The sequence below is a fragment of the Thermobia domestica genome, chromosome 8 (genome assembly GCF_964235325.1).
Source record: "Thermobia domestica chromosome 8, izTheDome1.hap1.1, whole genome shotgun sequence".
NCBI lineage: Eukaryota > Metazoa > Arthropoda > Insecta > Zygentoma > Lepismatidae > Thermobia > Thermobia domestica.
This window is the reverse complement of record NC_137461.1, coordinates 127,303,836-127,326,968: the sequence shown is the minus strand read 5'-3', so window position 1 is coordinate 127,326,968 and position 23,133 is coordinate 127,303,836. Positions and strand designations below refer to the sequence as shown.

Here is a 23,133-nt window from a genome sequence, read left to right as displayed (position 1 = left end):
GCGTTTATTTATTTAACGAACACCAGATACGGCTCAGAGGCCATTTTACACTAAGGAAAGGATTTGGGAAAGTGTCGGCCAGAGTGGATTTGCTGGGTACCATCCCGGCGTTTGCCTGGTAGAACTGGGGGAAAAGCAGAAAAACTCGTCAGAATGGTCAGCAGCGGTATCGAACCTACAACCTCCCGACTGCGAACCAACGCTGTACCAACAGAGCTACCTCAGTAGCATGTTTTGGAAATACATTCCACAGTTGTACGAGGTACGATGAATAAATTCAAACAATCAATAAGATTCCAAACAATAGGAAAATTTAAGTGTTGTCATTGAAGGAAGTGTAGTGTGCGTCACAAGTGAACTATAGTGTGCGTCACAGAGAAATTCAATTGTCATATGTTTACTACAGTGAAGTGCGAATGAAACTGTGGTTGTGAAAACAATGCATTCCTTCTGGAAAATGTTTATGTACAAAATACATTTTGTAAAGTCATACGGAGGAAGATTTCCTAAATTCAAAATATGAGTAAAATTTTACTTCCCTTTACGCAGTGTGAGTCACGTTTTAGTGTATAAATATAACTTGCTATTTTGATAATTAAATAGAAAAATACCAATACGTAAAAATTATAATATGTCCTTTCTATAATCATATTTAGTGGTTTGTATTTAAAAATCGTTACATTCATTACCATAGTTAAGGTTTAAAATATACGAGCATGTTCCCTTGTAGAGTGCGTCACGCGTGGAAATAGATATATATATATAATGAAGGGTAAAGGGAAAAACTAGGAGTGTCCATGTGTGATTTATCGGGTGCTTTGTCCTACCTGTTGGTGACTTGGTACTATTTGACTGTATATGCCATGCATACGTAATGTAGAAATGCCTATGTAAAAAGGGGCAAAAGATTTGACTAACTTCTTTTTTACGCGGTTTTCAATATTTAAACTGTTATCTCGAAAATTAATTTTTGTAACATTCCTTTTTACACCTCACCCTTCATATATATGGTATTTGTAAAACAAATTTTAAATTTTAAAAATAAAGTACTGCGAATTTCGAGAATATATCTCTAGAATATAGAAAGTATCAATTTGGACATCGTGGCACAAGTTACATTTGGGAAAGTTTCTTTGTATTCATTTTGGCACGATGAATCAAGGATTATATGCAACGAAAATCGAACTATGCGACGAACTAATTTGCTGCATTTGTCGAAGTTAGTCCTTTCATCTCGAGAAAAATAATAATCTCCCTGAAAACAAGTCAAGAAGAGGGATTTGTGTGAAGTAAAATTCAAATGATACGGAATAACCTAGCAAATGCCTTTCAAACTACGGTGGTGATGATTTGATAGCGCAAAATTAATATGATGAATGTGTCATCTATTCAAACTGAAAAATGAATGATAGTGCAATATTGTACAGCGGTGGACACTTCTAAATGGTATAGCCATATGGAGATTTACGGCTAAGGTGTACCATTTAGAAGTGTCCACCGCTGTACAAGCATAGTGAAGGTTTCATCCATTCAAATCAGAGCAAAAACTATAATGTTCTGAGTGATAAATTATATTTTGGGACTATTCAGAGCACTAACTTCTTGCACTTCGCTCAGCAGAACAGCGTACACTGTTTTCCACAAAAGTGATACACGAGTCACTTCCTCCGCCACTGAAAATTAACTGCAAGTCATAAGCTGCAGAAAAGCTAGATACGAATAAATTTCTGTAGCAGTGGTAACGTGTTGAACTATCATTGTTCAATATGATAAAGTGTCAAATGTTGCGAGAAGTTTCTTTACCTTGAAGCTCGGTACGAAAAGAACCCCACAGTTCATAAGAGTTGGCAATTTCCCACAACAATAACTGTGTGGAAGTTGACGATATGTCATCTAGATCAGCCAACATAAAAGCTTCAGACCGTGTGATACAGGCCTAGATGTTGCAGATTGGTTGTCCAAATGGAACCTGGAAATTGCTAATCAGGATGAAGTGGAATAATATGTCCTGTATTCCAACTGCACGACCATTCACGTCCTTGTCATAGTATTAAACACTAGCTTGAGACGGAAAAGGAAGTTTCTTGTAGCTAGAAATTACAGGCTCAATGACATAAGGTGTTTAAATGTTTCCAAGTAGGTGGAATAGCCATTCATATTCCATTGTAGAAGAGGCATTATGTGGTAGAATTAAGATGGACTGAAGATTTACTGTTCCTCCCTCTTTTAAAAAGAAATTACTTCATATCGTAAGGTTAACAGTAACCGGAACATTTTTTCTTCTTATCCAGTAGGACTCAAGGACTGCTGACGCGCAGGTTTTACAGGTCATGTGGTTCTACCAACAGGCTAAGATTTAGCAGATTGCTCCACTATACTGTCCGATGTAGACTAATTAATGGACTTCAGGTACTTTCGATATAGAACGTAGTGTACTCTAAAAATTGTTCCCTCAAAGATCGCTGAGTAGGATCCCCGGGAATTTCCTCGTAAGTAGTATTTGGTTTGGGTAGCAATAAATAGTAGTAGTAGTAGTTGAAGTGCAGTGTTCACTGTTGGCGCAACAGTAAGATCACATGTCAGGCTTATATCAGTGTGTTCCTTGCGAATGAGTATTTCATAGATGAAAAGGTTGGGGTAAAAGTGTGCCGGTCTGATGTGGTGCTTTACCTCAGTGGTTGAAATATTTTCAATAATGAATTATGGATTACTTTTTCGTCCCTGAATGTCGAACTGGTATTTTCCAACCAGCGGACGTTGCATAAGTTCGCAAGGAATTTTGTGCACCATGTGATCTCGTGAATTTCCCTCGAGCTCAACTCCCTGAATAATTAGTGTAAGTGACGTAGTAGGTTTACATTTCAATTCACCGATCCATCGCGCATCAATGATTCATAATTGTTTATGTTAATTCTGTCGTTTTTAAGTGTTCTCCATTATTACATATATATTTCAAGTTTCCCCTGACTTTACATGACTGTTTTCCTGACATCCCTTGATTAACTAGTTTGATGAACCCCACATGTTTAAAAGGGCCACCAATAATACAGGGTGTCCAATATACAATGCAATCCGGAGTTTGGGATCAAACTTTTGAACCTGAAGTGATACACGAATAATGGTTATACCAAAATTAAGCCTTGTTCATGCATATATTTTTAAACTAGGAAGCAACGATTGAATTACACTAGGAACCACACAGTTTTGCCAGATGTAACCGGTTTTTTTTTTTTTTTTTTTCAAAACATGTAAATTGACACACAACTCATACGTATGGATGTTCTGTCGTTAATTTTCAGTTTGTTTAGTTGGAGTAGCTTCGAAACGGAAAAGAATTTTTCATTTCCACCGATAACGAATCGGATGAGGCCTCTGTAAGGGGGAAATCGTAGTTTTCATACATTAACACTGAACTGGCAACTTTGCTGATGTTTCAGTGCATCAAAAGGTGTGTTAAGGATCTGTCTACATTATGCAATTCCTGAAAACAATGAAAAACTTTGAAATTATTATACAACTTTCACAAATTCTAGGCAAAGTTGGCGCTCTTGCAGCCGCGTGTTCGGAATGCAGATGAGTGGCCTCTATTTTAGAGGCCATGGAAATGAAACTAAAGATAATTTGGCACATAACCATCCAAGTTCTTACAGAACCTTCCCACTAAATTTCAATATATTTGAAGATAGCTGGGACCATCTCAAACTGGTCCCCTTGACGTGGAATGAACCTAATGCACTCAAGTTAAAAAGCAAGCACTAATACAGCGCTATTATATCTTCCCTGCTTTATTCCGCTGCAGAAGTAAATAAAATTATTGCAAGAATCTAGTATTCAACTTACCTTATTATCAACAACCTTCACTAAAAATTCTATGGACATCTCTGCAATAATACAAGTCACATTAGAAGTATCATTTCTCACAGTCCATTTAGGAACAGTTTCTGGCGCTGGCGTCGTTACTGGAGTGGTGGTCGTGCTGGTAGTAGTAGTGGGTGGCTGTGTAGTTGTTTCTGGGACAGGTTCAGTCGTCGTGGCTTCTGTTGTTTGTTGCGATGTTGTAGTCGGTGTTTCGGTAGACGTAGTAGTAGTACGTTTGGTAGAGGTGGTAGTTGGCGTCGCAGTAGTAGTGGGATCACTTTTCACATTTTCTTCTGTACTAACAACGGTCGTAGTATCTACCTGCGCTGATACCACACAAAAACACAAAGCTGAAAAAATAGGATCACAATGTTTAGTGAAAAACTTACTCTCAATATAAGAGAGAAATTATAAAAATACGAACTATTTAAGATACATATATTTGAAGAACTGTACGACAAAGCATCCATATACATACTACCCAGTAGGTCCAATCTCTTACACAACGAAGTTCACTAGAGTAGGCTTATATTATAATCACTTCATAATAACTGCGCATTCTAGCAGAGTGCATGTGACAAGGTTAAAAAATTTGATTTTCTATAAAATAGATTTTCAGAACGTATTCCTTGAATATTTCCTGAAAGTAATGTCTGACGGTCGAAACATTCTGAAAATAAACTATAAAAAGAACCTGCTTTCTTTGTATCTTTTTAAATACAGAATTTATTTCTAACAATACTTTGCACTCTTTGTTCAGTGCCAAAAGTGATATTTTGTGTGGCAGATGAAGATAAAAATATGATCTTTGCATAGACTTGATTGTATTTGGATAAAGAGCACTTGTAACTTTACTGCTTTATTCGGAACCCATATTAGTTTATATTCAGTGAAAGAGCCGAGAGTTTAATCAAATAGCCGCATATGAACAAGTCAACACCTACCGAACAAATAACTGAAATGACGAACATTCTCTTTTCTATTTCGGAACTACCTACAGTCGAGCGGTGGCAACAAAATGCACGTACAAAATTTTAACGTTGCACTTAGCACAGACGAAAGTTATGCCAAGTCGCTTGGAAATTATACAAAATAATGCAGTCATTAGCAGAATGTTTATATAGTGCAATTCATGATCCAAACAAAAGCTTCAACACTGATTTGGCAGCGCTGCTTCGAATTAGCTTTGCTGGATCGAAAATATTTCAAACCACAGTATGACGCTTTATTATGTTTTAAATAGTGGTTCTATATCAAGAAGTGATGTGCTCAGCAAAATTAGAATCTTCGTTGGAGAAGAATGAAACTAAACACTGAGGGCATAAACTGCACGGCTACATTTAAAATCCTAATACAGCAAGCAGATGATGGTCAAGAATGAAAAAATAAAGTAATACGATGTACTATAGTGGAAAAACAGCCGCAAAACCATCTTTCCACGACAATATTACCTCCTCCATATTACCGAGCATTCGTTACAAAACACGTCATTTCTTGCACCAAGTACGAATACTCATGAATACTTTGCACTGATTATTTGCTCTTATACTGTTCCCGATTCAAAGCAAACTTATTTACTGTCTTATGGCCCAGAGTAAGTTGATAAATTTAATCTACCTCTTTCCATACAGTAACATCCTTAATGGGAGTTGGACACATTTACTTGACAATGAGGAACCTCCTGCAACAATTACGTCGGGAAATTTAGTAATGACATACCACTAAATTTTACTTCTGGACACCACTGACTAAGAACGATCTAAAGAACAGAAGCCTTAGGAATCAACTGCACGTGACTGCTGACCATCTTGTTCTATGATGTAATGTTTTGATACACTTATTTGGTATAAGCCCTCCCAGCTGGTCAAGTGACTAGGCCGTACGTCTGATATACGTGGTCTCCGGTTCGATTCCAGGTGGGAACACAAAAAAAAATTAATTTCACAATTACTTACTAACCATCCGTTTTCTTTAGCCTAAAGGGCACAGCCGTGGGATGGTAAACTCAATTTCATTCTATTTTAAACAAACTGTGTTCAAACTTCATAATCCCGATTTCTTAATTACCTCTTCATATATTCTTAGTTTTGTGCCAGCAGATAATTTGTGACAAATCAGCTGCTGCCTTTGCAAGTTTGAACTCTTGAAAAAAGAATAAGTTCGAATTCCTTTTCACCGGATGCCACATAAGCAGAGACTTATTGCTTAAAATAGGATCCGAACAATCACTGGTTTATACCGCTAGGCAAACACTTCAACCGGGAGTCGAACTCTGGACCATGCTAGTTAAGTGAAACACAAACGGAAATAAAGGATATTCACTGTGAACACATTTATACACAAAACATATTCTAAGTTCAACGCTAATTACCTCCTTTTTTAACTGTCTATTGCAGGGCTCCTATTGATCTGGAGAAATCTATTTCCCTGACTTCCCCACGAAATTCCCTTACTTTCATGATAGGTTTTGGATGGTGACGTATAAATAAGGAATAAATAATTGTGAATATTTATATATGAGAACATTTATTCTATAGAGAAATACTGGTAGTAATCAATTGCTCATCCACACATTTCACTTAACTCCCATAAAAATCTGAGCAATGTTCTATACTGTGATATATCTACCCACAAACGTCTGACAATTACTCTGAAGATACGATATTTCTTATATATTCATTTGGCTGACAATGGTTGGCGTACAATTAATGTTAGAAAAATTATATTTTATACAATTTCCCTGACTCCGATTTCCAGCGTTTCCCTGACCAGTAGGAACCCTGTATTAGAACTGCTTTCTCTTACAGTGTCAGAAGCTCTGAACCTTTGTAAGTAATAAAAAGATGAGCAATAAAGTTATCAAAAATTTTGTATTACAGGTCTCGCCTAACAATTCTAAAATTTACACTTTCACATGTGTATATTATACATTCTCTAAAAAGATGACTTGAAAGGAAGAAAAAACTTTCCGAAAAATACAGTATCCACAGTCTGAACTCAAAACTTACAAGTTCACATTGTAACATTTTGTGGAATATCCAAAGTAATAAGACAATTTCCTTCTGACTTACAAATTTACAAAAACAAGAAAATTCGATAAGCTCATTTCCAAGTTAGATGCTGTACGAGGAAATCAGCTTAATTACACTGGATATTCTACAAAATGTTCTAACGTGGTAAAATGAAGTTTCCGGGTTCGAACTGTGAATACTCTATTCAGTGAAACTTACAATATCGTCACAAGACAATCCTTTCAAATCGCTGGAAGGATGTGTGATTTTTACATAGAAAAGTAACGTTATACTTTTAATAAGTTTCATCAAAATTCTCAACTCATCCTATCTATCCTGACATGCTGTCATTTGCAGCCTATTTGATTAAAACACTATTGACGTGACCAAAACTCCATCAGCATTGCAGCGTTTATAGAATTCCCTGAAACACAAGAAGACTGAATTCCTACATCCTGAACCAAACAATGTGTGACGCTTATCACTATACAGTTCGAAGTAGACTAAACAGGAAACAAAAGTGCATTGAATTTAGTGAAACTAGAAACCTTCCTTACTATAACGAACGTGATATGAGGTACTCTCACAAGTCTATCCGCACAGATACTGTATATACAATTTAGAACTATCGTATGAACACACAAGTTTCCACGAACTTTTACATTAAATAACCTTCAGATCTGAAAATTCTTGATTTCAAACCATAACACATACAGAAAAATGAGTTCTGTGATTTACAAAATTCACAGTTCGAAGAATTTATAAATATTTTTCGAATTTATATCAAGTAATGTGCCGGCTACAGGATTGTTAGCGCCCAATGAATTGAACTTTGACAAACTTTTAATTCTTATAATGATTGAAAGTTTTATTTAGATAACCAGAATTCTCAACAATACGTGTAAAATTCCTCTTACAGAATAGAAAGTCGTTCAGAAAAATCTGAAGATTCATCACGTCCTGAATTAAAAGAACACCAATATACCAACTTTTGTGTCAAAGCACAGTAATGGTCATTCCACTCAAATCATCCAGCAAAATCTTTTTAACCACCACCACAGATTTTCATGAAAGGTCTGTCACTTGTTGGTAGCACAAGGGTCATAACCTATGAAGTTTTTCCTCTTTAAATAAGTTTGGAGTTTAGAGTCAAAATTTGGGAAAACAGGAGATGTACACAGCTTCTGAAGATTCTACTTTAAGACTGCATATATATATGTGTATGTGTGTGTTTACAGAGAATTTCATGCAATGAGCAGTACCTTCAGAAAGTTTCAAATACTACAACTTACAGGACGAGTTGTAAGAGGTGTTTTTCCGATTAAGTTTCCACTGTCACACACTAAATCTGCTGTCAAAAAACTATGTGCAGCCAAAGCTATTTGTTGCATGGCGTCTCCAAATTGTAAGAATGGGAAAGGAATCGAGTACACATCCTCTAGAGTTGAGGGCCAGTAGAATAAGTACTTGAATCAGGCAGGCGCACGAAGTTAACCTGACATTACCTTCTGGTCTGTTAATGTTACGCATTACACGAATGAACCACTTTTCGGCATAGACATGCACCATAGCACCACGTATATAGTTTAGACACAATGTTATCAGATTCTTATCTGGTTTGTTGCAAAATTGAAAAATAAAGAATTTTCATCCCGACTCGTTTTCTTCACTCCAACTTCGTATTAACATAGTGGAAACACCATGAAAACTCCTTGTGCCAGGAATAGTTTTTGCTTGCATAAATCGTGGCTTTAGGTCTGAACGAATGTGATCTAAGTTCCTCTTTTTAATTTTATGCCACTAATGTGTGTACTGCAGTAGGAAAACCAGAATGAAAAAAATGTTTTTTAAAAAATAATTGTTGATTTTTTGATTTAAATCTAATCGTCCTCGTATAATACAAGTCGCGAAATGAATTATTATAGGACATTAGGAATTAGTATAAAAATGTTAATTACTCCATTTAAGTGAAAGTATTGGGGTTGAATTTTGAATTAATCCCCAATCGTTAGGGCTTGAAAATCTTGCTTGCAAGTACTCACCCCCCCCCCAAAAAAAAAAAAAAAAAACTTTAGCCAGACCATTTTGCAGTCAGTGTTTATACAAAAACAATCACTTTGCAACACAGTAAGCATTTCAATACATCTTTTACTTTGTTTACCGGTATCTCAAATAAAAGACATTTGCTACTTATTCTTGAATTTACGTTTTTGAATGATCGGATTGTAATCGCTAAAGGTTAAAAAAAAAAAAAAAGCACTAGTCACTGGCGAGCAGATCTTTCAAGCCCTGACAATCGTTAACCTATTTCAATCCCAAACTGTTTCTTAAGCATTAAGGAAAAAGTATAGCAGCGTTTATCAATATGGCACTTTTTTTTTTAACAAGTTATTGATACCAGTATTTGCAGGGGCATATTAAAAAAAAAAAAATCAACTAGCTTGCAGCACAAAATACATAAATTTCGTCTAAAGTTATAAAGAAAATTAGGTTTAGGAGAGGGGATCGGACATATCTAAATACACCCTTATTATCTGAAAACAGACGTGCACACAATTTTAGTCTTAAATGTCCATGGGGATTTTCCCGTTGGAATAGTTAACGGTTTAAAAACAGTGTTACGAAGATAAGCAGGATTCCCGTTATCCGTCCAAAACGGGATTTTCCCTAATCATCCTCTGCATGACACTCGTTTTCATACTGTGCTCTACATACATTTGAGTCTCACTGTATTATGATTAGTATCTTTCATAATCCAAATAACAGAACAAAAACTGGACTTATTTTCACTAATTTCGGAATTTAAATCAATCCGTCCTGAAGCAAACATTATTAACGGATGCAATTTAATCTTGCAATCAAAAATAGACAATAAGATCTATTTTTAATCTATCACCAAGGTCCTCATGCAAAAGGGTCTTTCAGTCAAATAAAATTTTAACTGTGCCTTGTCTGTACATATACAAAAGTATCATATATGTAAAGAGGAATGAAAGTAGTTTTCTTCATGTTGACGATGTACACCTTGTCTCAAAAAGGTTGAGCGCATTCTTTATTGGTGTTTTGAGGCAAAAATTTTCTAAGTCCAGCTTCGGGTATCTTCGGGAAAAAGTAAGCCAGGTTCGAACCTCCAAGCCAGCCTTTGCAATCGGGAAAAAGTTTGCAGATGTGTTTTTCTTCTTTTAAATATAATAAGACTTGTTACCAAGTGTTTAAAAAAGCAACATTGATTGAAATACTTAAGGATACAATATTTCGAAACCTTTTTTTTTAAATATCAGCACATGCTTGTTTGTCATTTAGCTCTCCATACGTAATGGAACATTTAAATACGTTAAAGAATCTTTCCATATATAAAAGAATGCTCAAAGTTAAGAAATAGAACATAATTATCGCCTGAGTACTAAAATGAAAGTCAAAGTAGAACAGAAACAGCGTTTGTAATGGATATGAATGTCATAATTATCTTGAGATCCGTTATACATCGCTAGAAGCATAGTTGTAGAAGTCCTTGTGTTAGCTCATTGTTAAGCTGTCGGATTTCAAATCATAAGGTTGAGAGTTCGAATCCCGTCTAGGTTAATCATTTTTTTTAAAATTATATTTTCTCCAATACATGAAAAATTATATAAAATAATTACATTAGAATACATAAGTTGTGTATATATAACATAATCATTGCAGAACATAGTAATTATTATGTTTAAAATATAACATCTGAGATAATTTTCACAGTAGATCGGTATTATATATAAGAATGTAAATACAAGTTAAGAAACTCGTTCAATAGCAATAAATAAATCATGTAGTGTATTTATTTGCAGCTATTTGTCATACAGATGTAACTTCTCAATATTCTCATTACAGCATGTCATTTACATTCGTGAAATACAATATATTCCTACGGATATAGAAAGTGTATAAACAGAGTATCCAAAGTCGTATCCTGCTTCAAGACACATAACTTTTCCCGATCCCCTTAACGTCACGGGAAGAAACACAAACTCTCTTTAGAACGGAATGTCGTTACTTAGAGTCTCATTCGAATACGTTGAATATGCTTTTGTATATTCATCTCTCTCTCTCTCTCTCTCTCTCTCTCTCTCGCTTTGTTTATGTGTGTGTGTGTGTGTGTTGCGGAATATCCCAAGTTGAATACAACATTTGCCAAGTATATGAGCATCATTGTCATCGAATACCAGAAATAGAAAGTCGTGTTTCTTCAGGTTGGGTTTGCGTGTTCATGTTAGCTCACTGGTAGAGTACGGACTTGCCAATAAAGAGGTCTTGAGTTCAAAGCCTACAGCTAATTATCATTCTTTTGTTAGTAGGATTGCACAGAAATCAGATACAAGGAGTGGTTTACTTCTAGAAATATTTTCAGAAGCGTTTAGGTAGCCCTGAAAAGGGCTGTTTTCGGGAGTTAAGGCGGGGACATTAATATTGTGTCCAAGACCCTTCTGAATTTATTACACGATCCATTCTTCTGGGCATGGAATCTATTACATGGGTGACAAATCTATCTCCTTCCCCTACCTCCAGCCATGCTTCGGAAACAAGATGTCACAGGTCATCCTGAGTTCTTGGTGGATCTGCCTCAGGCCAACTTTCCCTTAGAGTACGCTTCACTTCTGCCCACATATTTTCCATGAGATTGAGGTCTGCTCCACGAGCGGCCAGTCGATTAAATCAATCTCAGGGTGCCCTGCGAACCATTCCTGAATCACACGGGAAGTATGTATTGGCGACTGGTATTGCTGGAACTGAATTACACCATCAGGCTGAAATACTCGTACAGATAGCACCATGATATTACTGATAATGTCTAAGTACTGAGCATTGTCCAGATGTCCTTCAATTCTATGAAACTGTCCTGCTCCGCGACTGGAAATCCAACCCCAACATAAAATAGATACATGGCCACTGCGATTGCAATCAGCTACATATCCATGGTCATATCGGGTGCCTCTCGGACGATACACAAAACGGCGTCCCTCCTTTGATGTTGTGAATATGGATTCATCTGAGAAAACTGCGTTTTCCCAATTGAGACCCACATTCACCTGTGCAAACGCGAGACGGTAAATTTTGTGGTCGTCTGAGAGTTTTTCCTTCACGGCAGCAACACGGCCACGTAACCCAGCATGACGAAGCCTTCGCAGAGCTGTATGCTTACTACCAGGATAGAGAGAAACTTCCCTTAGCTGTCTAGACGTCCTTAGTGGGTCTAACCGGGCTTCGTTTACTAATCTCGCATCTTGGGCTTCGGTTGACACATGCGGACGACCAGGAGATCGTAAATTATCAGTCTGACCTGTAGCACCATATTTCCGAATCCATCGCCTTCCTGTAGAGGCCGGGACACCTACTCGCCTGCTAGCTGCAGTTGCAGAATAACCTTCCAACTCCCATAAAGTAATTACTGCTGTACGTCTATCCATAGTTACCAATGTTCTGAGCTGTGAGAAGGAAGCAATAGGTAAAAGCTAGTACCTGACGTGTGATTGGTTACTTGCACGACACGCCTACTGTGGGAAACAGCGTTGCCAGATCTAGCATAATGATGCTAGATCTAGCATAATTTGCATGTCTCTAGCATCTAGCAGCTTGCTTTTAGCATCCTGCCCAAATCTAGCACAATTTCAGCAATTTTGTCAAAAAGCCGTAAAACCTGGAGATGAGAAAGAAGTTGGTCGTGGGAAGAAAAAGAACGGCAGAAATGTATCCTCTTCCATTGATTCATACAGTCGGTAAACCATACAGGCAGTCCTATTTTCCGAAGTAAGTTCGAAACGCCTTTGGGCTTTTTTGTGGCTCCACCCAGGGTTTTCTAATCCTTTAACTCCGAGGCATGGCGGAGCTATGGGGGCCATTCTCCCCCCAACTTTTTGACAACTTCACCATCTTTATTTCTGACTTCATGATCATATTTATTCCTGAAATGACAGCTCCGAGACCGACCAAAAATCTGCCCCCCCAGCAGACGATTACCAACTCCCCTTATGCTGCGAAGTAATTTTCTTTCAAAATATGTAAACAAAAACTTTGCATTCATTTATACGATATATACGCCATTGAGTCTGGCAACGACTGCATTAATTTAGTTGAGTTAAAATTTTGGTGCGTGAAGTATTGAGTTCTATCCATGCATTCTTGCTCTCTGTATATTTTAAGTTACGTTATCGTATCTCAACTTCGTTTTTTTAAACTCCTGAATTAGTAATTATGAGGATCTAGCATAATTTGACCGAATCTAGCATAAGTTCGATCAGGTTTTGGAATAATTCCGAGCTGTGAGTCTGGCAACGCTGGTGGGGAACGACTTGGTCAACGACTCGCGAAAGAAATCTGAAAATGGTGCGCCGTAATAATAATATCAAAAACAGTTTTTATAAAGGAATATTAATACATACGAAAAGCTGTTTAAAGAATGAATTGTTATACTGACTTTACGCGTATAAAAACATATACCATATACCAAACAGATTGAGCGATATGATGATAGCTGTTTTGAGACAAACTCTTTCGAAGTCCAACTTCGGATATCTTGGGAAAACAGTAAACTAAAGCTGCTGGTTCGAACCTCCAAAGCCAACCTTAGTAATCGGGAAACGATGCACAGATATGTTTTTCCTTCTGTTAAATATAGTAAGATATGTTGAAATGGTATTAAGTGTAGAAAAAAGTAACATTGAAATACTTAATGATACAATATTTAGAGACTATGTATTCACACTCTCGTTTCGTCATTGTGATTTCCATACGGAAAAGAGCATTTACGTATGAGCTCAGTTATATTTCAGAAGCAGCTTCCGAAAAGCGGTCATGTTAGCTCAGGGGTACACCACCGAGCGTTTAAATCGTGAGTTCGATACCCGTTCAGGTGAAATTCTTTTATGATATTCTACTTTTCCTCAATGCATGAAAATTATGTAAAATAGTTACATTACAATTCATCAGTTGTATATATCAGTTGAATGTATATATTCATATCATCAGTTGTATATATCAGTTGAATATATATATTCATATCATTTCACGACATAAGTAATTCTTATCTTTAAAATATAACATCTGAGGTATTGACAGAACGTCGGTGTGTTATGTGTGAATATTGAATACAAATTTAAAAAATCGTGTAATAGCAATAAATAAGTTATGTAATGTATTTATTTGCAGCTACTTTCATCGCAGATAACTTCTCAATATTCGCATTACAGCATTTAGGTAGAGCATATCGAAAATCGGATCGTGGTCCAAGACAAAAAACTAGCTAGCCCCAAACTGTCACGTAAGAAATTCGCGAATCGCAAAAGTAAAATGAAGAGATTGAGAGCGGTAATTCCTTAATCGCTCTCTCTCAACTCTCTCTTATCTGCATTTATACACATAAAAGTGTATGTATGTATGTTCCAACATAACTCATGTATGCCTAGAGCAGGGTTTCTCAACCTGGGAGTCGCGGCCCCTAGGGGATCGCGAAGATAGGCGGAAGAGATAAATATAGTTAGAATCTAATACCAGAAATTATTTTTAAATATTATTTTTATTTTTTTTTCTGATAGGCATACTTTTATTTTTTATACACACTGTAAAGAACAATAAAAAATAAGTCTACTGAACATTTTCAAAGGGTGTAGAATTCGAGTTACTATTCGGTTGAAAGTCTCTTGTCGCGAATTCTGTCGAGAAATTTGAAGCTTAAAATATACAAAACGATAATCATGCCTGTTGTTCTGTATGGTTGCGAAACATGGTCGCTTACTTTGAGGGAAGAACATAGACTGAAAGTATTTGAGAACAAGATCCTTAGACGAATATTCGGACCCAAGAGGAACGGGAATGGGGAATGGCGGAAACTTCATAAAGAGGAACTACATAATTTATACGGTTTACCCAACATGGTTAGGGTCGTCAAGTCTAGAAGGCTTAGGTGGGCGGGTCATGTAGCTAGAATGGAAGAAAGTAGAAACGCTTTCAAAATCTTGACTGGAAGACCAATCGGAAAACGACCATTAGGAAGACCTAGGCGCAGATGGAAGGACAATATTAAGATGGATCTCGCTGAGATACGAATACAAAGTAGAAACTGGATCCAATTGGCTAAGGATAGAAGTCAGTGTAGAGCTTTTGTGAACGCGGCATTGAACCTCCGAGTTCCAAAGGCCATAGAGTTAGTTAGTTAGTAGAGTTGTTTAAAAATGAATTTAAATCAAAGAGGTATGATATAAAACTAATGAGAACTGTATATAGAAATACTAGAAAAATACACATGCAACAAAACCTGCACATTGAAATACAATTAAAATTAAAACCTAATGAGACACCTAAGCATGGTGTAATTTCACTAGTTCAGCAATGTCCGGTTCAATCTTCATGACGAACATTATCAAGCCATTTTCAACTGATAAGCGATTTCTTATCTTTGTTTTAATGTTTACCATAAAAAACACACTTTCGCACAAGTACGATATAGCAAATGGAATTATTACTTTTAAAGCACCAATCCCCAGACCAGGATATTCTTCTCTCCTCATCAGGCAGAACTTGTCCAAGTCTTCGTTACAAAAAAACCAGTTGCAAAGACTTGTCGCATGATCGTTCTATTATTTGGTCAAGAAGTTGTGGGAAGTTGTGGGTCGCTGGCAAGAGCGTGTGATAAAAGGAGATCGTGATAGGAATTAGATTGAGAACCACTGGCCTAGAGTAATTTTAACCACATTTCTTATAGTTTCGAAAAGAGTGCTGTCGGGTTACCTATTGTGAATGGGAGGGGATAGATATAAAAGATTGCTAGAAAATGATCGATATTAGATTCATAGTTTTCGGGGTCGCTTAGATAAATAGTGAGACTTCCAATTTCGCTTAACTCCGATTAAGCTCTCATTAATAGGGACGGGCACGAACGACTTTTCTTTGAAACTCGACTCGACTCGAAACAGACATCTTTGAGGTCTACTCTTGGACTCGGCGCGAAAAATATCTTCCAACTCGACTCGGATTAGAGTCAAGTCGAACCAAAACGAGCAAAATCTTGTGTGTAGCCCTACCTAGACAATACATAGACAATAATTATTCTATCATCAATTATACTACTATTACTACAAATAATAATAATAATAATAATAATAATAATAATAATAATAATAATAATAATAATAATAATTAGGCAATGGGACTAACGTGAGATGTGGACTAATATGGACTAATGGGAAATGCTGCACTGTTAGCGGCGCAGAAAACTTACGATTCGATTCTAATATCGAAGGATTTCGATATCTTTATGTCGCTACGTAACCACCCTGGGTGCTAATGGGAGCTTAATTGGACTTGAATTGAAAGTAGAACTATTCACCTAAGCGACCACGAAACTATGGATTCGATACTAATATCGACCCGTTTCTAGCATTTTTGATATGTATCCCGACAGTACTCTTTTTCCAGACTGTAAGAAATATAGTTAAAATTGCTCTAGATATATCAGAATTATGTTGAAATACACACATAAATCCACTTTTATATTCTGTATAAATAGAGAGTGAGCGAGCGAGCGAGCGAGAGAGGGCTGCAAAAGCATATATCAGGAATTGAATTGAGAATCTATGTAAAGACTTTCTGCTGTGGCATGCTTCATAAGGACAATTCCAGTCTGCTCACGTGATCTTTGGGGTTCATGAATTTTTTTGCGAGCGTTCCGACTTTGGATTCTCTGTTTATACCTTCTGTTTATGCATCGAATAACTTTTCAAGAACATAAATGACATTCTGTATTATGAATGTTGAGAATTACCCTCTATATGACAAATAGCTGCAAATAAATACACTACATGATTTATTTATTGCTATTGAACGAGTTTCTTAACTTGCATTTACATTCTTATATATAATACCGATCTACTGTGAAAATTATCTCAGATGTTATATTTTAAACATAATAATTACTATGTTCTGCAATGATTATGTTATATATACACAACTTATGTATTCTAATGTAATTATTTTATATAATTTTTCATGTATTGGAGAAAATATAATTTTAAAAAAAATGATTAACCTAGACGGGATTCGAACTCTCAACCTTATGATTTAAAATCCGACAGCTTAACAATGAGCTAACACAAGGACTTCTACAACTATGCTTCTAGCGATGTATAACGGATCTCAAGATAATTATGACATTCATATCCATTACAAACGCTGTTTCTGTTCTACTTTCACTTTCATTTTAGTACTCAGGCGATAATTATGTTCTATTTCTTAACTTTGAGCATTCTTTTATATATGGAAAGATTCTTTAACGTATTTAAATGTTCCATTACGTATGGAGAGCTAAATGACAAACAAGCATGTGCTGATATTTAAAAAAAAAGGTTTCGAAATATTGTATCCTTAAGTATTTCAATCAATGTTGCTTTTTTAAACACTTGGTAACAAGTCTTATTATATTTAAAAGAAGAAAAACACATCTGCAAACTTTTTCCCGATTGCAAAGGCTGGCTTGGAGGTTCGAACCTGGCTTACTTTTTCCCGAAGATACCCGAAGCTGGACTTAGAAAATTATTGCCTCAAAACACCAGTAAAGAATGCGCTCAACCTTTTTGAGACAAGGTGTACATTCATACAACACACGACAAAAGAATAACATATTCACAGCATACCAAAACTATGCGTGCACTAAAAGAAGTGTTCTTCCTATGTCCGCTAAGTTGTTTAATAAGCTCCCAAGTTATTTGAAGAATATCAAAAACATACGAAATTTCAAAAATGAACTATTTAATTTTTTGTGTAACAAAATGTATTATCATATTAATGAATACTTGGGTGATAGTTTGTAAAATAATGTAAATCAATTATATTGAAATGTCTTATTATTATTTGACAAGTCCTATGTACTGGTCTCTGACCAATAATGTACGACATGGATGAATAAACAATAAATGAATGAATGAATGAATGGCCGTTGAAGTAAGTCGCTTGACTACCACCGATTCCATCACAAGATTGTCATGACTTGTGGTAAAGAATGACGAAGAAGCTGTCAGCTTGAAATCTTCCTTGCGATGGAATAAACTGAAGTTTATGCAGTTTTTGTTTTGCGCAGCACAACTACCGCTGAAGTAATATACGTTCAACACAAGGTAATTGCTCTTTGATATAAATACCGTAGCTATTTCTGACAATTTTGTATACCATTGAAATATCGTGGCAAAAACAAAAGTAATGTGATAAAAAGAAGCGACTGCTTGTTTGTAATTCATCACCTGGACTTTTGTAATACATCACAACTGGATGAACTGTACAGGGGCCTTGAGTCCAATAGTACCCTTGGGCAAGATTCTAGAACACAGGTCCACCTTCCCACATAACTGTAATGACAAAACTGTGCCCTGCGGGGCTCTAACCCGCCTTCACACTCGCTAACGCTCGCTCGGCAATACTGTGTGAAATAAACATTAAAATTTGGTACAGAAATGAACCAACCTAGCTACTAACCCATGGAGGATCGTTGTTCTAAACCCTTCTCGTATCTTTGTGCTTCATAGTAAATAACCCAGGAATAATTTTCACGAAAATCCAACAAAGCAATTGCTCTAACACTGTCCCTCTCAGGTGATTTTGATAGCCTAACTGATTTGTGATATATGCGTGGGGTCAGGGTTGACTAGTTTAAACCAAAAAACAAAAATGTTCGTAAAAGTAAGTGTTTGTAAAATCTTGAACACACATTTGTCGGTTATCACGTTTCACTCCCGTATATTATTCGTATTATATTCAGACCTAAAATTCCCCATTCATTACTCAAAAAGATTATACTACAAAAGCAACTTTTTTTTTTAATAAGCTTATGAATATTTTGTGATTTTTTTTAATAGCTTATGTAATTGCAATCAAAGAAAAATTCTAAATATTGTTTAGTTTCAATAATGTTTACTATTGATAAACTACATCGAAATGCCGTACTTTGTGTGTGTGTGTGTGTGTGGGGGGGGGAAGGTCAAAACCCTACGAGAGGCATTTAGTGAAATGAGAAGTAATTATCTTTGGTATCTATATGTATAAATGAGTGAGCCAAAGTGGACTCATAATTCGTATCTTTATTCACTTTTCTTACTGATATGCAAATTAAGTCGTAGTATTTCTTTAACTTAAGACCAATAACAGTCGTTAACTAACTTGGACTAAATCAGTTCTTCTACACTCTAGTACTTTGAAATTGTTTGTATGTAATTCTGTATAATTGTTTCACTTGTGCAATTACCTTTTTGTTCTTCTGAAATTACTCTTGACAATTATATTAACAATTATGTAAAGATCAATACAACTTATTTTTATCAGGAGTTCTTCGTGAGTCGGCGGACATATCGCATTTGTAGTCAATTAGTCCTGGTTCCGAGTTCAAACTGAGAACAATTTCTCGGATGTAAGTTGAGAAGCGGTTTGGATTCCGCTTTAAGCTTGTGATCCTTCCAGCATAACCCGGTTGTTGCATAACACCAGGGCAAAACAAACTTATTTCTGTCCATACATGATATAAATACGTAGAGCAAATTATTTATTTAAAAAAAAAAAAAAAAAAAAAAAACTGGTTTAAACAAATAAAACTTTTTTTCAACAAAAACCATGGTTTTTGCCAACCCTGCGTGGGGTACAAGGAGTTCAAGATTTGACATTACCGTTTCTATAAAAATCCGACACTTGCAGTGAGGAGTTTGTAATTGCTGTTAGTATTGACTCGCTGATTCAATTACATCATCTGCCCATCTTAAGAAGAGGATGGTGCTTTAAGTTTTCTGGAGAAGGGCAGTGTTCGCATTGTCGGAGCATACAGGCAGGATTCCCATCTCAGAAATAAGTTCTCTGTAGCTACCATAACCTAGAGCATGAAGAAGCAAACCAACATTTTGATGGATGATGGGGACAGACTGAATGGGTTCCCAGACTTCCCACAGATATGCACTGTAAGCTACTGGAAACTGATAAAAGACTTGCTGCAATGACAATGTGGAAGTAAACGGGAGAACCCCGACGCATCCAACGGGCATGTTATCCAAGCTCGTGGACTACGATGGAATCAGGGACCCTTTGCACTGCAGATGAGAGTTCTGCTAGTCATCGTGCTCCCTACGGACCCTATTCAAGATTTCCAGGGGAAAACTAAAATAGACCACGAAAGTGGGAGGTTGGTAAGAACTTGCAACAGCCAGTCTTGGTACAGGTCAAGGCCTAGGTTATTTTTTAGTTGAAGGCTAGCTTTTTTCTTCTTAAAAGAAAAATTACCATTTCGCTAATTTCTCTTTATATTAGGTTAGGGCTGTTGATGGATAATCACTTGCATCATTGTATTCATACTCCCTTAAGTGCGTTTTGGTAAGTACATATAGCCTCCACAGCACTTTTTATTTCTACATGTACTTCGGATGACATTCAGTTATCTCCACCAAATCCATCGACGGTTGGACATACTAAGCCATTATAAAAGACCTGCATTTATGCTTACATTTTTCCTTTGGGGGTGCAGACAAATTGTATAAGAAGTTGTGCATATACCAAATTTATTTCGCAGGGGGGGGACGAACCCCATAGCTACCCATCTAAATATGCCACTGCGCACAGTCGTTGACATGCCTGCTTTCCGCAGACGTACCCCCGAAATTCCGCTCGGATCCCTTTGCTGCGCTCTTACCCTGACTAAACATTCGTGCTTTTTAGTCACCACCTACATTGGTTCGTGTCTTATGTACTGTAGTTTATGTCATACTTCCACACTATATTTAAACTCATGACTACATCAGTTACGAATTACTAACCGTAATCGCTACCAAGTGATTTGAAGGAAAACTTTTTTTTTTCTTTTCTTTTTTATCTAATTCTGGTCCACTTCATTTTAACATTTGCCATAGGCTAAACTGTCATAAACAACTTTGATTCTAGCAGCGATGACCTCTGGGCTACAGTTCTGAATTGGGTTATCCTATCCCCAGTAACTTTGTGGGTGCATGTTTCTATATCAAGACCTGCCTTTGACTCAATCGCCGCCACTTACTAAACCAAGTGTGTTCAACTTTGTAAAATGTAGTTAGCGCATTAAACACTAAATGAAACAAAATTTAAATTAACCCAGTCCAAGTCACTCACAGATTATAAGCCCTCGATGTTTTCAAAGTATGTTCTCGTTCGTCCTGTTTTTGCTTGTTTAGCCATTAGAACAGTAAATCACTGCTGAAAGAAGCTCACCAACTCCCAACGTAGTCAGTTTTACTAAATGGTCCCCCAAAAGAAGCATGTACTGACATTCGCGTTTACCAGAAACAACACGTACAACGAAATACCGTAAATCCATTATTTCATCGAACTATATAGCTATTTATTCTGTACATAAAAAAACATCCCAAAACTACTTTCTAGTGTTGTGTTAGCTTAGGATTAAAAAGTTTAGACTTTTTTTTTCTTTTCTTTTTTTAATAATTCCTCGTACTGCTATTTATTATGAATCGGTTTCTACTATGGATGTTCTGCACAAAGTGCACTTTTGCCGACTAGCCTTGTGCTATAAAGGATTGAGTATAGCCCGCTCCCCCCAGTGATTTTTAACGAATCATAGTGATTCTAACGATTCATACTAGTTCATAATGAATCGGAATCGCATGTTATAAAGATTTAAGATGTAAATGTTGTGGCAAGGAAGTTTTAGTATAAGTAGTAGTAGTAGCGGTAGTAGTAGTAGCAGTAGTAGTAGTAGTAGTAGTTAGTAGCAATAATAGTAGTAGTAGTAGTAGTTAGTAGCAATAGTAGTAGTAGTAGGAACGGGTTAGAAGCCCCGCAGGGATTGGTTGGGTTCTGTTCTCGATATAAGTAGTAATAGTGATTCTCCTAGTTCCGGTGACAAGGAACGGGGGGGAGCGGGCTATACACAAGCCGCTATAAATCTCAATTATCTTCAAATAACAATTACAAGAAAATATACCTCCTTTTGTGTGAGGTACCATTACAGATCTTTACAAGGAGGTAAACTAGTCATACATACATGATCTTTCTCATGCCAGTACTCTTTTCTGCACCACCTGTCTTCACATTATATTATACTACTTCTACGTACGCAGGTCAGATACAAATAGAACATTCTACACAGGCTCCATTTAAGAAATGCCTACCAGATCCTATGAATATTGAAAATTGTTCTTGTATCCTAGACTCCATTTCTCCCAGCCTGCCAATTCGAAAAGTTTTTCCCAAATTTCTAACCAAATACGTTCGTTTTATTTGACGCCATATGATTACACAACAAATATAATAACATTTACGCAATCATTACAGCTGTCACTCACATGAACACTAATTTAATGCAACTATCAATATTAGCATCGTATGTATCGGGGGTCGTTATAACACACTATATGCGTATTCGTCGTACTTGCTAAAAATAAAGACAAAGAAGCCTATTTTATGCACTCAACATCATGCACAGAAAGACAAATTGGTCTCCAACAATTCATTGAACACAACAGCCCGTGTATCATCAATCTCATTAATAATCAATATCAAATAACTTACCAAACACTAATGTGATGCCACATAGCAGCGTTAGTTTTAATTTCATAATTGCAGGAATTAAATTTTCTTGCTGTTCTTTCACAACGACACAACACTTCACCGCCTACAGAGTAGAGAGCAATATCTCGTGACTCGTGACTGCTGTGCAGTGCAGTTTACGGTGACAACACACACCTCGATCGTGATATAAGTTAGACGTAAAATAGTACTTATTTCTTTTTGAAAAGAAAATGTAACTGTTTATATCCATTTTATTTTAACTAGTTTCATATCTTACATTAATATTTTCAAATTGTTTAATCTCAGTTTTAATTGATTTCTATATTTTTCTGCTATTTGAAGGACCTCACAGGGGGAGTGCTTAAAAGATTCAACAGCTTTCCATAGTTGCCATCTATATTCTTTGTGTTTTTCTTTTCTTTTTTTAACGCGAAGCACAGAAGAGTTTGAATCTTGATCAACGGAACACATACTAGCAATTCTGAATGCACTTAAAAAAATTTAAAAAAAAAAGATAATTTTAGTTGCATGTAGAAGTGAATTTGTATAATAAAATATACATAGTCCTAAATAGTAAATAAAAATATAAACTTGTATGATTTAGAGGTTGTTTCAAGAATGATTATCATTTAAAAATAAAATATGACTATCAGTGCAGCATATAACTAATGGGAGATGAGCCTCCCCTGCAAACAGCTTCTGACTGCACTTA

General features: G+C 36.3%; 1 protein-coding gene across 1 annotated transcript in view; it reads right to left on the bottom strand.

The window, feature by feature from the left end:
- LOC145693200 (lysosome-associated membrane glycoprotein 1-like) overlaps nt 1–22,577 on the bottom strand; it is a 48,745-nt gene extending 26,168 nt beyond the window's left edge. The window contains exons 1-2 of the mRNA XM_081768982.1: nt 22,422–22,577; nt 3,841–4,208 (exon numbers count right to left, since the gene is read on the bottom strand). Of these exons, the coding sequence (XP_081625108.1) occupies nt 3,841–4,208; nt 22,422–22,467 (414 nt within the window). The 5' untranslated portion in view covers nt 22,468–22,577. The remainder of the gene's footprint in view (nt 1–3,840; nt 4,209–22,421) is intronic.
- Nucleotides 22,578–23,133: the final 556 nt, after the last annotated feature.